This window comes from Antedon mediterranea, chromosome 4, assembly GCF_964355755.1.
Source record: "Antedon mediterranea chromosome 4, ecAntMedi1.1, whole genome shotgun sequence".
Taxonomy (NCBI): domain Eukaryota; kingdom Metazoa; phylum Echinodermata; class Crinoidea; order Comatulida; family Antedonidae; genus Antedon; species Antedon mediterranea.
In genome coordinates, this window is record NC_092673.1 from 17,239,641 (window position 1) to 17,257,353 (window position 17,713).

General features: G+C 30.4%; 1 protein-coding gene and 1 long non-coding RNA gene across 2 annotated transcripts in view; both read left to right on the top strand.

Annotated features, from left to right (window-relative positions):
* The window catches only part of LOC140046073 (uncharacterized), an 80,569-nt gene that overhangs the window by 7,331 nt on the left and 55,525 nt on the right, over positions 1-17,713 (top strand). The gene's annotated exons all lie outside the window — the stretch shown is intronic.
* On the top strand, positions 1,416-17,609 carry LOC140046600 (uncharacterized). Its single transcript, XM_072091293.1, has 18 exons — positions 1,416-1,609; positions 2,903-3,050; positions 3,454-3,539; positions 3,892-3,956; positions 4,237-4,321; positions 5,317-5,474; positions 6,080-6,169; positions 6,301-6,480; positions 6,633-6,890; positions 7,210-7,404; positions 8,094-8,288; positions 8,482-8,787; positions 8,952-9,023; positions 9,711-9,924; positions 12,400-12,444; positions 13,088-13,627; positions 13,907-13,964; positions 14,631-17,609. Exons 2-17 carry the CDS (start codon positions 2,983-2,985, stop codon positions 13,924-13,926), a joined length of 2,577 nt encoding a protein of 858 aa, XP_071947394.1. The 5' UTR covers positions 1,416-1,609; positions 2,903-2,982; the 3' UTR covers positions 13,927-13,964; positions 14,631-17,609.

Genomic DNA, 17,713 nt, shown 5'->3' on the forward strand with positions numbered 1-17,713 from the left:
GGCAGGGGTGACCCTTGTTGTATTCCAATTGAACATTCAAATAGGAGCGTTAATGAGTTTCTTATTTTTACATGCGCTAATAATTGGAAACTAAATAATAATATATATGACGTCATATATATTATTATTTACGCCTATTCTTAATTTTAATAATAGAAAATTATGATTTATACTGTCAAGTGTACGTTTTAGATCAACGAAGCCACTAAATATTCTACCCCTTTTTTTACGTAGATATTTTTGAATTATGCTGTTAAGAATGAAAATATTATCTAATGTGCGGAATCCCTTGCGAAAACCCGATTGTTCTTATTAAATAATGTTATTGTTTTCAGTATGGTTAGTTATTCTAGTGTTAAGGATGTTTAAAAATATTTTGCCAAGAATTGGAATTAGAGACATGCCCCTATATATATATACTGGGCTAGGCTTACCAAATATTTATTTTGTTTTCAAATTTAGCGCCAGCTGAACCGTTGCTTCAATAGGCTAAAATAGTCCTTGGCTGTACTGCTAATAACTAATTGTACTGTATATTCATTACATTGGTGGTGGGGGGAGGGGCGGTGTTCTTCTAAACACCAAGCCCTTTAAAGTATAACTAATCTCTACCAAGTGTATAAAGTGTATGTTTTACAAATATTTATATTATACAAACATTTAGAGTTTTTAATCAATTATGCAAGCAAGCAAGTATGACACATTGTACATTCTAGGCTGATGTTTAAATTTTTTATTTTTTAACAATTAATATTTACAAAAGTGTAGCGTACACACATAATGGGGAACTAACGACTGGGGACAGTGGGCACGTTTTCTGAGCGTGTTTTAGTAGGACCAGAAAAGCGCCCTTATTGTAAGTCTTTAAAGGTGCAATTCCAGGTCTATCTATATTGACAAAATTGTTTGACATCAGCCTAAACCATGGTTGGGCTCGAGTTATCTTTATTGTGTTTTGACAAACAGGTATAAAAACAAAATTGATTTCTGGTCATAAAACAGAATATAAATAAAAACATTCAAAAAGTTCAAAGCATATTGAAAACTTACAATAGATGTTTTTAATCGCATTTCCTACTGCCTCATTCTGAATCATACCAGTTATTCATTTCAGGATTACTATATTTGCACTTTACCCATTGAAACCATGCTAATCAACCATATGTTGCTATAATTTCAACGATTTAGATTCAGGATCGCTGTCAAAAAATGTTGCATTTACGTCTATATGTTTGGATGAGTTTGAGTTCCACAATTTTTTTTGGACATAATTTAAATTAATAACTGTAGTTGTTAACTGTATACATTGTAGTTAAAAATATACATTATTATTTATTATAGTATATTCAGAATGAATGATTGCTTATACACAATCACCCACAAGTGTTTGTAAGGCTTTGTATCACACAGAGCCTTTATATATAACCTTATACCATTGAAAAAAAAAGACTTTTAATATAGTGTTTTTTATGAAAATATATAATATGTAATATTTTTGTTTTGTGCATTTTTTTAGATTTACCAAGTACTACTGTTGAGCAATTTCAAACACAATTTCAGAAACAGACAAGTGACGAACAGAAAACAAAACTTCTTAAGCCAGAGAGTGGTGAGTTTAAGAATAAGACCTGCTGTATGTTTTATGATTGTATCTATATATAATTTAACAGAATTGTGATTAAAATGGGATTTCAGTAAAGAGAGAATTAGATGCTAATGTTATTTAAAAAATCATTTCTGAGCGGTACTGTAAAAAGGCGAAAAAGTGTGCAACTGATAACAAATAACAAATGGAGAGATTTTATTTATCATAAATAAAACAATTGATTGTTTCCATTTAAAATACTGTAATAATGGAATGAAGCTAGTTTGCAGATTTATGTGGCATGCTTGCTTGATTTTTGCTTGATTGTTGATTTTTAGGTTATATGCATTATCATGCGATCACGCGATGTACGCGCGATTTAACGAAATCACGTTTGTAATCATATCTTCACAAGCATGAATCACTTTTAAACAAAATTTTAAAAATAATATAGATCGTCAGAATGCTCGGGAACACGTATTTTTTATTTCATTTTCTTGAAGTGTACAGTATGTATAATATGTATGATTTGTTATGAAATTAAGAGAACAAAAGTTGATAAAGTCATCATTAATTGCATTTTAAATTTAAAAAAATTTATTTCGACAATCAAAAAATTATGACATTTTCTTAGGCCGAAATAACAAACGTTCTTCTTTCAAAATAAAAGTTCATATATTAAAGTTAAAACTATATAGTTTGACAGTGCATCGTTTTTTAACATTTTTAAAGATGCATCATAGTAAAACATTATAATTCATTGCGGTATGTAATAATCTATCTGCGCCAAAGTGGTTACTGCATAGCAAATACATGGAGGAATCTTTCTACAACTTTTAGTCAGTTGTGTATGGCTCGGTGGTCTGTGCTCGTGTCTATGGCATTTAAGGTACCGAGATCGAGTCTCACATTGGGAAAGGAAATAAGATTTTTTTTTATTATCCATATTGTTTGTTCAATTTTATTTTTTAGTGTATAGATTATACACATAATTTATAATGAAATCTAGATAAAAAGTAAGTAATGTCTTTATTATTATGTAACAATGTGGTTTATGACATTATACGCAGAGGGATCTTTGATCGGATGGTGATACCGGCTATTGTATTCGCGTTAGCAAGATCCTATATTATAAATAATTAAAGATTCTGAGAAAATCAATCAATCAATATATCTTTTAAAAATCAATTATCTTTATTTAAATCAATGCATATAACCTATAATTCGTCATAGTGACGAATTAAATTCTAGTTTTTTTTTTACTTTATTTACTCCAGATGTTGAAAAAATCTATTAAAATCTTGATTCAATTTTCAGATATTGCTGCACGTGAATTAGATTTTCAGAAAGCATACAATGAAGCCTTGAAAGATGGATCCGTCCCAGTCAATCTTGGAATGCTTAAAGTGATTGGGCAAGAAGGAGTTGGTAAAACATGCCTCATAAATGCGTGTCTTGGAAAAGAGTAAGTAGTAGTAGTAGGACAATGAAATGAACATTACAAAATATTTGTGAGTCAACTAAGAATTACAAACCAGCCAACTTTATTGATTTGTTTTTGATAAACTACCACTTTTTAAATATTGCAGTGATAGATAACAATAGTTGAATAAAAACGTCTATAAATATATAAATTGGTTTCTACAATTATCATAAAACCATCAAATTTTCTATAGAATATAGAATTTGCTTTTAGGCTTGTATTTAAAAAAAAGATCATTCGAATGGTCGGATAACTTGACTTCCTAAATGTATAATTAATGAATATATTAAAATGGTTTTGAAGTAAAAGGAGAAAAGTGCATTTTTTACAGTACCTGTACTTAAAATGACTGAAGTTCATTGTTGGTTTCAAATATTTTTGCCAGATTTGAGGAAAAGCATGTAGTTACAGATGGCATAGCGGTGATAAGAACAGCAAGCACAACATGGACAGAGGCTAAAGCTGATAGTGGTAAACATGAATACAAATTAGCATATTACTCTTCCCATCATCATACGTTATGTAACCATATTTATCAATAATTATTATCATAGACACAAACAAGTCCACAATGAAATGGAGACATAGAATGGAATTCAATAAATGTATACAACCGTAGTATGGATTCAACAGTCATATTTTCACATACATTACAATTGTTACTCTATGATCCCTTTATAAGGCACAAGTTACTGTATGTTACATTCTTTGATGATGTACTGTAATTGTAATTTTACTTCGACAGTAGTAAAATATCCAAAGTATAGTCACATATGAACGTATGTGCTGAAATAATATGTACACACTTTCTCTTTCTCTACAGGTGATCCTTCAAAACAGTATACAAAAATGGTCACTGACAAATTGAGAGCAAAGGAAACTGTAAACGTATGTCAATAATAATGAATAAAGTAGCACCTACAGGACTATTGCAAACCAGTCACTTAGGCTTTCTTTCTAAATGAATCAATGATGCATTATGAGTGGCTATTTCATTTTTTTTGCTTCAATCCTTTTAAATTTACTCTAAAAATTAATTTGGTTTTGCTTTTGAGAGTAAATAATATTAGTTTTCTCTTATATTAAATTTTAAACAATACTGTATTTCACTTTGAATAACATTTATTTCTTTTTTCTATCCATTTATTGCTTTTGTTTTATGTGTTAGATTGACATGAAACCACCTGTAGATGATGATGATGATGATGAGGATGGAATTGTTGTTGACTACAATAACCATGGCAACAATGATGGTATGTAACTTTCCATTAAATTCTAATTATTCTTACATTTTTGTAGTAAAAGCACTAATAAATAAGTTGAAATTATCAGTTTGCAATTTCTGTCATATTAAACATCTATTGTCCCCAAAAAACATGAAAAATAAAGATTATTAAAATCAGACTTTGAATAGATTATTTTGTAGTCAATCACTTCTGTAGAAAAAAAGGAAACACATACAAAATAACAAAAAATAAATGGTTAAATTCAAGCAAAAACCCATTGGCTGGCAGTCAATTTGACTATTTTTTGCTTAAAATTACAGTTTTTTAGGTAAATACATTTTTTCTCAATCCAATTTTTGGTCAAAGTGGATAACTATTAGATGACATTAAAATTGCATATTTTTCAAGGGGACATATTTAAGTTCATAGTTATTTAAAATAATATTAGATTATAAGATTATTAAAATTAGATTTTCCTATTTAATGTAACTAAAGAAGTATAAAATTATGTTATCAGATTTATCTATCTGTGTAACAATTATGGTGACGGTAATTTAGAGAAAACATGGCAGCGGCCATCCCACTCCTAGACAGTCCAAAGACGCTGTACATGCAGGCTTGATGGGCATGTTTCTTAGTTAGCAAAGTTAAACAAAGATGAACTAAAACACCTAATTAAAACCTTAGGAGGGGCTTACAAAGATGCTTATTTTTTTGTATGAATCTAGAAGAATCAAAGTGAATTCACAGTCTACACCTACTATATAATATACATAAATATATACTGGGCTTATACAAATGTGCAGATTAATAGTTTGTACATATTAAAGTATCCTTTCATATCTACCATCCCCTTTCACTTACCTTCCCGGTGCGAAAGCTCATATGATGATAATGAAGACAACTATACTCATAGTAACTTTTTAACTGACTGATTAAATATGATGAATTAAAATTTTTGAAATAAAATTATGCTTGTTACGCCGTTTGTGGAATGACCACAAAATTTGTTTCCACTACAGGTACTGATACAGCTACTCAAGCTGTTCCATTTGATACAGATCAACAATTAGATAAGGATGTAATCAAGAAAGTTGAGGAAAATAAGGAGGAGACTTTGGAAGAAACATTCAACATCTGGGACCATGGGGGACAATTAATATACCATGGTCTACATCGGGTAAGTAGGTTTCTGTATAGACTAACATGATTGTATGGCCAAGGTATAGTTGGACGTCTCCCGTTGTGCTGATCTGGTAGGCGCTTCACTGCTGGCTGCCGTTGGTCAGTGTCAGTGGTCAAGCTCACTTTTCAGTTAAGCTTGAGGACAACTATTAATACCTTTACCTTTACCCTTTATGAAAGTCTTTATTATATTAATATGTATTGTCCCCTGAAAAAATAATTCTTAAATATTTTTTTTTTAATATTCCATTTTAATGTAACATCACTTTGACCAAAAATTGGATCGAAAAAAAAAATTTATTTACCTGAAAAAATGTAATTTAAAGCAAAAAATTGTCAAATTGGCTACCAGCCAATGGATTTTTATATTTTGTCATTTTATAAGTGAAAACATTGTTTTTTTTTCGTTTTTTTTTTTCAATGGAAGTGATTAACTACAAAATAAATATTCAAATTCTGATTTAATTAATCTTCATTTTTCATGTTTTTGGGGGACAATACATCTTTAAGGTCCACATACAATTAAAAATAATATTTGTTCATATGTTGTCAAAAGGCCTTCAAGAATATTACTCAGTCAATACTTAAATATTTTTGCAGATGTTCATGACACTTCAAGCACTATATATTGTTGTGTTTGATCTCAGTAAACCATTGGATGATCTTGCTACTTTCATTGATTCATCTGGAGTAAGTATTTCTAGAGCATGGCAGCAGTAAAGTATTGTGATTGAACAAGTCTTCTAATTTATAAGAACAGTTTTTAAAAACTAAGCATTTCAAATTTAACTGTGGTTAATTGTTCTGTAATTCTTTTTCAGAGGAAATTTCAACATCATTGGACCAATCTCCAGTTCATATTATCTTACATCCTGTCAGTTTATTCTCATAGTCGTATTGTGGAAGAAGATGAGGAAAATGAAGTTGACAAACCAACTATCCTTATTGTGGGTACACACAAGGGTAAGCTTGGTAAGACTGAAAAACAGCAAAATGATGAGGTTAATACTTCTTTTGTTTCTATCTTATTATAAATAGCCACAATCAAAGATACATTGCAGTTGTAACTGTTTTTAAATATTACTTAAAATAAATTACCAAATTGACACATTCTTATTATGCGTAAACTGTTATTAAAATTATATACAAACAGGCAGAAAAGGTGTTTAAAATTATTCAAGATGTGCTTAAAACTAAACCATATGGAAATCATGTCTACCACAAATATTTTGCCATTGAAAACAGTCAACCAACTACAGATAAGAGCTTTAGTGATCTCAAACAAGTTATTGATACGCTTATGAAATCTTTAGAACAGCCTTTTCCTTTAAAGTGGATGCGTTTTCGATGTGATCTACATGATCTAAGAGGAAAAAAACAGCCCTCCTTTTCTTTGTGTCCTTTAAAAGAGGTAAATGTTATTTGTTTTGTTTACATTTTTCGAAATATTAAGTCGCAAGTATCTATCAAGTATCTAAAAAAAAAAATTAACGTTTCTAAATATAAGTACCTTTTAATTAAAAAATGTCCATAGCCTAGCCAATTAGATTACAATATCCAAAATCAAATTTTCATCTCAGATATTTGCTGCCATTGTTTTATTTATAAATTGTGTGTTTGAAAATACTGAGGTAATTAGCCATTGAAATTCAATATTTCAAACTATTTTTTCATGTAATACCCACATTTTTTATTTAATTCTGAATAATACTAATTATTATTTCTTTTAGATCAAAATTCTGACAAGTAAGAATGGTATTGTTGAAGAAAAAAACAAATCAGTCCTGCTTAACTTCTTGTACGATCTTGGTGAAATTGTTTACATGCCTGACAACAAATTATTAAGAGATAAAGTCGTGCTAGATCCGATGAGGCTGGTTGAAATTGTCACCAAATTTGTAACTGTGGTTCCCCCAAAATATCCCGTAAGTAGACTCATGTAATGTCTTGCATTGTAAAAACGTGTTGCCGTAGTATAATTACTCCTGTTCTGTGTAATTTATTATTCCTTAGCAAAGAATTTGTCATTGATAATATTTGATAGAGATGCTTAACATTTTCTATAGATAAAATAAAAGTATGCCGTAAGGCATCATTTGTAATTTACTGTAATTTTTTTACAAGTTTTAATTAGTTCACTTTTAATATTCTGCTTTCAATCTATTATAATTGAAGAACTATAAAAGTGAATAGCAAACTAAATTGGAGTCATTTCACAGTTTAACCCTTTTACTGCGTGTACCCGGTATTACCGAGTATAAACATGTCGTCCAACTGCATATAACCATCATTACCGGGTATGCCGGTATTAAACTATTTTCCTGCACTACATGTGACCTCTATATTTTTTAATATCGTCTTCTGTAATGATGTCATTAGTATGCAAATTACCATTTTTTTATCCACCACAAAAATATTTACAAAATTATCTCATTTAGTAGGTTTTTGCAATTTATTAAAAATCACCTGTCTCTCATTGTTACGCACAGTGAAAGGGTTAAACCACAATACTGTATTATACCAAATACCAACACATGGTTCATCTATATTCTAAATGCTATTTCCGTCATCCTCACAAAATACGATGCATGGTTGATAGTTGGTTTCTTTTTAGACCGCTAAATTTAGAGAATCTTTTGATAAGCTGGACAAAGGCATACTGGAAGAAGACTTGTTGCAAAAATTATGGAAAGATAGTAAAGTTGACAACGGAAAGAATTTTGAGTTCCTTGTAGCACTGATGATTCAATTAGGTTTCATTTGTGAGAGGGAGACAACCAGCAGCCAAGAAGTGGCAAGTACATCTACAGTAGGTTTTGTTTCTTTAATCTTTCATTTTATGCATGTAAGATTTGGGATAAAAAGTATTATTTTAATAGTTTGGATGTTTAATGTTCAGACAAAGTTTGAATAAACTTTCTAATGAAAATGTCTACATGATAGAGTATCTTTAGTTTGCTTAAAGTAATCTAAATGGCATTGTTACAAATTAACAATTTCAGAAATCAGTTGGAAAACGATCCTTTTTTGTGCCACTGCGACTTGCTATCAAGACAAGTAAAGTGAGACAATTACCTGATGATTCACAATCTATCAGCAGGCCTATCTATTATGACTTTGAGGGATATCTGCCAGACGTGTTGTTTCCGTATTTAATTATTGAATTCCTTAACAAATTTCAAAAGGAAGGAGTTAACCCAATACTCGCATGTAATTATGCAGAACTTTACCTCGACGAAAATCATCATGTGACTTTGTCTCTTGACAAATTTATTACTAAGAATGATGAGCGAAAGTTCTTGTTAAAGGTAATATATAATCTCTAATGTTCAATAAATATCACTAAATTATGAAAGTTAAATATTGTTTCTTAGTCTTTCCCTAATCTGTCATGTCAGAATCTACTTTAAATGCATATAAAACTAAAACTAAATTCTGATAACAAAACATTACATCTATTTTTACTTTCTAGATGGCTATTAAAAGAACAGATTCTTTTGATGAAACGAGTAATGAGGAGCCTTCAGCTGAAGCATGTAAATTGGTATGTATCTATACCAGTTACGTTATCTATCTATTTGGAGGTAGTTTATGAAAATGTCAGGTTTGCTTGATGTCTGAAAATGTCTGCATATATACAATGTATTTTAAAAACCAATTACAAATTACTTTCCAACATTGCATTGTATAGTATAATAATGAATGTTTATGAGATGGATGGTAAGAATATTTTATGAGTTGAAAGATTGACTGCACTATTTTTAACAAAGCAGAGCCGAAAATAGAGCAGTCAATGAATAACATATTCTCTCCATTCAACGAATACAAAACATTCATTATTTATTTTATAACACACCTATTTTTTATTAAATTTATCCATCGTAAATCAGTGACGAATGTTAGGTCCGGGAAGCTAGGTCATTTAAAAAGGCGATGATCCAACTTTGGACACGGAGTAGAACCGTAAACAGCGTAAACAAATTACATCCATGTTCTCTTTTATTTTTGTAATTGAATTAGTAAGTAATTTTAATATGTATCTGCCTATTAAAAGATTTATTCCCAATCAAGTTTTCAGATTTACACCATAAATCTGAAAACATTGCCTGCCTCACATTACATAAAATGTCTAACTTTGTAAGCTACTGCATCATTGATGCTTTCATATTTGTTGATATGATATGTGTTAAATTCAATTAAATTCAAATCAACATTAAATTTATATCTTTAGGTTTTGTCAACAGTTGAGAAGTCATTCGAGCAATCTAAAGATGGTGGTAGAAGAGGGATTCCATTTAAGAGATGCATTCCTTGTCGGTGTAGTGATCAATTAGACAAAAAGCATTTTCAAATTCTTAAAGATTTCCAATGCAGGAAGTTTACATGCACAGAAACTGGCAAGTCTGTTACGATGGATGTCACATGTTACAAGCGGCTGTTTGGAGGTAAGAGTCATTAAATTTATTTATTTTTATTAAGTACATTTTCAATACACTACTTTCTTCATGAAGGACTCTCACTCATCCCTAGAGCACAGGAAACTGAAAAACAAAAGGCTATTTCTGTTCTATAAACAATTTGTGACCTATTTCTGCAAAAAAGTGACATGTTTAAATAATTATAGAATAGAAAAAGAGGATACTGTACCTTATTTGAAAATAGACATATTTGATAATACTCTTCCAGTAGTAGTACAACAATCATTATTGATAATCTATACATTGTTACAACATGCTGCTATTAGCTGTGATATCTTCATTCATCTTACCAGTAGTAGTACTATCATAATCATTATTGATAATCTATACATTGTTACAACATGCTCCTATTAGCTGTGATATCTTCATTACTCTTACCAGTAGTAGTACTATCAGAATCATTATTGATAATCTATACATTGTTACAACATGCTGCTATTAGTTGTGATATCTTCATTCCTCTTACCAGTAGTAGTACTATCAGAATCATTATTGATAATCTATACATTGTTACAACATGCTGCTATTAGTTGTGATATCTTCATTCCTCTTACCAGTAGTAGTACTATCAGAATCATTATTGATAATCTATACATTGTTACAACATGCTGCTATTAGCTGTGATATCTTCATTCCTCTTACCAGTAGTAGTACTATCAGAATCATTATTGATAATCTATACATTGTTACAACATGCTGCTATTAGCTGTGATATCTTCATTCCTCTTACCAGTAGTAGTACTAGCAGAATCATTATTGATAATCTATACATTGTTACAACATGCTGCTATTAGCTGTGATATCTTCATTCCTCTTACCAGTAGTAGTACTATCAGAATCATTATTGATAATCTATACATTGTTACAACATGCTGCTGTTAGCTGTGATATCTTCATTCCTCTTACCAGTAGTAGTACTATCAGAATCATTATTGATAATCTATACATTGTTACAACATGCTGCTATTAGCTGTGATATCTTCATTCCTCTTACCAGTAGCAGTACTATCAGAATCATTATTGATAATCTATACATTGTTACAACATGCTGCTATTAGCTGTGATATCTTCATTCCTCTTACCAGTAGTAGTACTATCGGAATCATTATTGATAATCTATACATTGTTACAACATGCTGCTATTAGCTGTGATATCTTCATTCCTCTTACCAGTAGTAGTACTATCAGAATCATTATTGATAATCTATACATTGTTACAACATGCTGCTATTAGCTGTGATATCTTCATTCCTCTTACCAGTAGTAGTACTATCAGAATCATTATTTGATAATCTATACATTGTTACAACTTGTTGCTATTAGCTGTGATATCTTGTAAAGTGGACACCTCCTATAACAGAAAGGGACACTCAATTGGCACTATTAGCTGAATCCGTCATAGTTTAGTTTAGTTATAATGGGAAAGTTTAGGCGATGTGCCTTTTTAACCCCATATCAACTACATTGTGTCGATGCGATTCTTGAAGGTGTTAGTGGTCTCAGAATTGACAACGTCGGCTGGTAAACTGTTCCAATGGTTTATTACGCGTTGCGAGAAGGTATGTCTTCTACAGTTCAATCCTTTATGGAAAGTAGGCTTGAAAAATCTCAGGTGATGCCCTCGAGTAATTCTGCTAATGTTACTTCTCATTTGGAAGAAGTCATCCTTGGCTACACCCTCGAAATCTTTAACAATTTTATATGCTTCAATCAGGTCACCTCGAATTCTTCTGTCATACAAGGTTGTTAGGCCAAGAAGCTTTAAACGATCTTCATATGAATATGAACGGATACATGGAACTAATTTAGTCGCACGACGTTGTACTCTTTCAATTACATTTATGTCCTTTTGAAGATACGGATTCCATACTTGAACACAAAATTCGAGATGTGGGCGTACATAATGCTTGTAGATGACGTTAAAACAATCCTTATCCATATATACGAAAGTCCTTCTGATGCTTCTTAAACAGTTCATGGCCCGCTGAGACACTTTGGCACAGTGTTGGCTTGGTTTACAGTCATTAGTAATTAGTACTCCTAGGTCCTTTATTTTCTCAACTGTTTCCAGTTCAACTTCATCTATTTGGTATTTAAAATGAACATTTGAATGTTCGAAGTGCATCACCATGCATTTGCTTTTATTAAAAGCCAACATCCATTCTTTACTCCACTGCAGTGCATTGTTTAAAGTTCTTGCAATAATTGTCCATCATTTCTGTTGTTAACTACTGAGTAGATCTTTGTATCATCAGCAAATAGCTTTATATGACTAGACACATACTTTGGTAGGCCATTTATATATAATGCAAACAACTGGACACTGACTATAATAACAGACACCAGCTGAATCTGTGATAAGTGGACTCCTCTAAAATCAGATACTTTTCAATGGTGTCCACTTATACTGTAGGAGGTTCAGTTGTAATTTTTTTTTTCCAGACAAAAGTGGGCCAAAAGAAAGAAAAGGAAGAGAAACAGATCAAGGTAATGGATCAAAATATATGTTGGAAAATAAGTAGAGTGGAGAGAGAAAATAAAAACTGGTTTTGATCAGAATTGGGGGGAAACAATAATGATATATATCTCTTGGTATCTTTAGTTTAATCCTTAAACATAAAACATGCAAGACAAATAAAAATCCATAGCAGCCAAAAAAGCTGAATTGGGGATTTTTAACAAAGGCCAAATTTTTACAAATTTTAAATTTCACATACTTTTTCAAATAAATATTATAAATATTAAACAATTAAAAAATTACACATAAAAGCGAGCAAAATGCACAAAGAAGTGTTTTCTAAGAAAAAAAACATGTAAAGTCATTATTATTTAACAATTAAGCAGACTAGTGAGACATAGAAGAAGCGGGCATTTATTATATCTTGATAATGAGACACCAAATTGTCCATGCATTTTATCATATTTTAACTTTTAGTCGCTTTTTAAACTTAAGATTTTGTGCAATAATTGGTGTGTTCTATATTTAAATTTTTTTTAAATATTTTATACATATATATCGGTTTTTTATTATACTAATATTTGCTGATCTTTAAGAAGAATTTCTATTGTTATTTTATTATGATAATAGACATTTCAGTATTTCAGTAATTTTCTGTAATTTTATTTGCAGGAAACACAATGGCATATTCTGAATCTTTGAACAATTTCAGAGACCTAAAAGCTGGTCTCAGTAGGTGCTTTGATGGTGAAAGATATCATTGGATAAGGTTCCTACTATTTGATCAATTGAATGTCGGGGACCTTACAAATAAAGATTTCAATGGACATAACTTACTCAATGCACTTGAAGACAAAGGTTTCATCTCATCAACTAATGTTAACTTGCTGTTAGAGATTACAAATACATCTGAAATCCAACAGGCCAAAGATCTTGTATCAGAGTATATGAGAAACAACAACATTCTGAATAGACATACTGGTAAAGCTAAGTTGTCACCTTACAGAAAGCGACTGTTCAAGGCCCTGAATCAAGTTGACCCAGATGCATTACGTAATGTTACTGCTTACTATGAATTGACAAAATATAACTTATCAAATGTATGGGATGCAGTTCTCAGGCTTGAAATTGATGGAGAATTATCTGATGATCCAGAAAAAATAAATTGGTTTGCAGATCGTCTTAGCACAACAGCAAGTAACACACTACTTTGTATGCATTTCTACTTTATATTGTATTAAGTTATTTGTAATATTAATCTTTCATTTATAAACAGTTTAAGTATTTGTAATCTGATTAAATTTTTTTTTTTAGGTCATCAACCACGTACAATCTTTTAGCTTTTTGTTGATGGATCTTTTCATCTTTTAATATATTTTTTTCTATATTTTTAGTGATATTTTTTATTTTCTTTTTGCATGAATACATGAAATGAAATAGTTTAATTTTATTCATTAAAGTTGATTATTTGCATTAAATGATTATTTGTAGGTGATAGTGAGAAGAAGTGAGACGGCATCATCAAGTCACCAATGTGAACAAAGTGAAGGTAAATTATTCATAAATATTATGCAGGATTGGGAGATAAACATAAACATTACACGATTTTAGTATGATTATTGACATGATGATAATGACATAGAAGTTATGAGGAATACTATGAAAGGTATGATTTATACAACACAAAGAATATAATTACAATGTTGATTATTAATATAGGAATAAAATAATAAGAGTGAGTAGCTTTGTTGTACTGTAGTTGTTTCTTAAAGCTGATTATAGATAGAAAATCATTGAATTATAATTATTATATTATAACCATATTCAAACAATGATTATGATTATTAAACAATAATTATAACAATGCTGAATTTATTACTTAAAATTGGAAATGATTTTGTGGTTTTTCATGAATTTTTATTCATAAATCTTAAAATTTTAATTATGATAAGAATGCTATCTACTGAATTTATTAAATAAAATTGGAAATTATTCTGGCGTTTCATGAATTATACTGTAATCATATTCAAATAATGATTATGATTTCAACAATGATTATGATGCTAATCCACTGAATTTATTATAGTGGGAAATATTGTGGTGTTTTATGAATTTATATTTATTATTCATAATCTTAAAACAACAATTACAATTTCCACAATAATTATGATAACTGTTATACTAAATTGATTGATACTGTTTTTCATTTGTATAGATCTCTCAGAGGAAGATGAATACTTAAGTCACAGACTTAGCCCAATGATGCAATAAACATGGACATTCTATTCATACAAATGTTATTTAGAGATAAGACCATTTTAACTGTTTTTATATTTTTTTGTGCATTTATATTAGAGTCTCTAGGTTGAGATTACAGGCAAAATCAAATGACAAACATACATTTTTTTAGTAATTGATTTAAGTAAGAAGAATATGTGCTACCCCAGACCTCAATGCCATAAACGAGAGTGGATTAATAAATGAGTTGTCAACATATTGAAGCTGTAACTCAGTTGTCAATTGTGTACTCAATGTTGTAGTAGACAGTTGTCAACATATTGAAGCTGTAACTCAGTTGTAAATTGTGTACTCAATGTTGTAGTAGACAGTTGTCAACATATGTAAGCTGTAACTCAGTTGTCAATTGTGTACTCAATGTTGTAGTAGACAGTTGTCAACATATGGAAGCTGTAACTCAGTTGTCAATTGTGTACTCAATGCTGTAGTAGACAGTTGTCAACATATTGAAGCTGTAACTCAGTTGTCAATTGTGTACACAATGCTGTAGTAGACAGTTGTCAACATATTGAAGCTGTAACTCAGTTGTCAATTGTGTACTCAATGCTGTAGTAGACAGTTGTCAACATATTGAAGCTGTAACTCAGTTGTCAATTGTGTACTCAATGCTGTAGTAGACAGTTGTCAACATATTGAAGCTGTAACTCAGTTGTCAATTGTGTACTCAATGCTGTAGTAGACAGTTGTCAACATATTGAAGCTGTAACTCAGTTGTCAATTGTCTACTCATTTATATGTCATTTCACATTGAAAACCAATTGCTCTTACTATTTGAAAATGGATGTTTATATGATTACAGTTTAGATATCTAAAGTTACATAATTAGCATACACCTTTTGATTGGTAGGATATGGGAACAAAAAGTGGGGTTTTTTCAAATATTGATACAATTAGAGATGCCCCTACAATCTCAATTTTTTTTCAAAGTGTATATTGCAGTTATAAACATTTTAAAGTAAAGTAATAATTTGATAAATTAAAAAAAAATTCAAATTAATAAGGGGACGCGACAGGATATGAGGGCAGCAATTAGGTGTTTGATATAATGATACTGATGATAATAATGTTGCTATTTGTTTGTATTAATAACTATGGTAGTTATGATTAATGATCCTAAATTGTATTTAAATCAAGAAATCATGTAATAATTAGACCATGACAATCTAAATTTATTGTGACCAAGACAATCATATTTTCCACTCAACAACACAATTTGTTGTGGATAAATCTAAAAGCTGTAGGAATCACTGTATTTATAGTACAGGGATTTTAACAACACAATTTGTTGTGGATAAATCTAAAAGCTGTAGGAATCCCTGTATTTATAGTACAGGGATTTTAACAACACAATTTGTTGTGGATAAATCTAAAAGCTGTAGGAATCACTGTATTTATGGTACAGGGATTTTAACAACACAATTTGTTGTGGATAAATCTAAAAGCTGTGGAATCACTGTATTTATAGTACAGGGATTTTAACAACACAATTTGTTGTGGATAAATCTAAAAGCTGTAGGAATCCCTGTATTTATAGTACAGGGATTTTAACAACACAATTTGTTGTGGATAAATCTAAAAGCTGTAGGAATCACTGTATTTATGGTACAGGGATTTTAACAACACAATTTGTTGTGGATAAATCTAAAAGCTGTGGAATCACTGTATTTATAGTACAGGGATTTTAACAACACAATTTGTTGTGGATAAATCTAAAAGCTGTAGGAATCCCTGTATTTATAGTACAGGGATTTTAACAACACAATTTGTTGTGGATAAATCTAAAAGCTGTAGGAATCATCACTGTATTTATAGTACAGGGATTTTAACAACACAATTTGTTGTGGATAAATCTAAAAGCTGTAGGAATCCCTGTATTTATAGTACAGGGATTTTAACAACACAATTTGTTGTGGATAAATCTAAAAGCTGTAGGAATCCCTGTATTTATAGTACAGGGATTTTAACAACAATTTGTTGTGGATAAATCTAAAAGCTGTAGGAATCCCTGTATTTATAGTACAGGGATTTTAACAACACAATTTGTTGTGGATAAATCTAAAAGCTGTAGGAATCCCTGTATTTATAGTACAGGGATTTTAACAACACAATTTGTTGTGGATAAATCCAAAAGCTGTAGGAATCACTGTATTTATAGTACAGGGATTTTAACAACACAATTTGTTGTGGATAAATCTAAAAGCTGTAGGAATCCCTGTATTTATAGTACAGAGATTTTAACAACACAATTTGTTGTGGATAAATCTAAAAGCTGTAGGAATCACTGTATTTATTTTATAGTACAGGGATTTTAACAACACAATTTGTTGTGGATAAATCTAAAAGCTGTAGGAATCACTGTATTTATGGTACAGGGATTTTAACAACACACTTTGTTGTGGATAAATCTAAAAGCTGTAGGAATCCCTGTATTTATAGTACACTGGATTTTAACAACACAATTTGTTGTGGATAAATCCAAAAGCTGTAGGAATCCCTGTATTTATAGTACAGGGATTTTAACAACACAATTTGTTGTGGATAAATCCAAAAGCTGTAGGAATCACTGTATTTATAGTACAGGGATTTTGACAACACAATTTGTTGTGGATAAATCTAAAAGCTGTAGGAATCCCTGTATTTATAGTACAGGGATTTTAACAACACAATTTGTTGTGGATAAATCTAAAAGCTGTAGGAATCACTGTATTTATAGTACAGGGATTTTAACAACACAATTTGTTGTGGATAAATCTAAAAGCTGTAGGAATCCCTGTATTTATAGTACAGGGATTTTAACAACACAATTTGTTGTGGATAAATCTAAAAGCTGTAGGAATCACTGTATTTATAGTACAGGGATTTTAACAACACAATTTGTTGTGGATAAATCTAAAAGCTGTAGGAATCCCTGTATTTATAGTACAGGGATTTTAACAACACAATTTGTTGTGGATAAATCTAAAAGCTGTAGGAATCCCTGTATTTATAGTACAGGGATTT

Excerpts from the sequence above, each read along its gene's own strand:
- LOC140046600 (XM_072091293.1), top strand. The coding sequence starts at position 2,983 with ATGCTTAAAGTGATTGGGCAAGAAGGAGTTGGTAAAACATGCCTCATA. Across the intron at positions 7,405-8,093 it reads TGGTTCCCCCAAAATATCCC|ACCGCTAAATTTAGAGAATC; the intron begins GTAAGTAGACTC and ends GTTTCTTTTTAG. Across the intron at positions 8,788-8,951 it reads AGCGAAAGTTCTTGTTAAAG|ATGGCTATTAAAAGAACAGA; the intron begins GTAATATATAAT and ends TTTACTTTCTAG.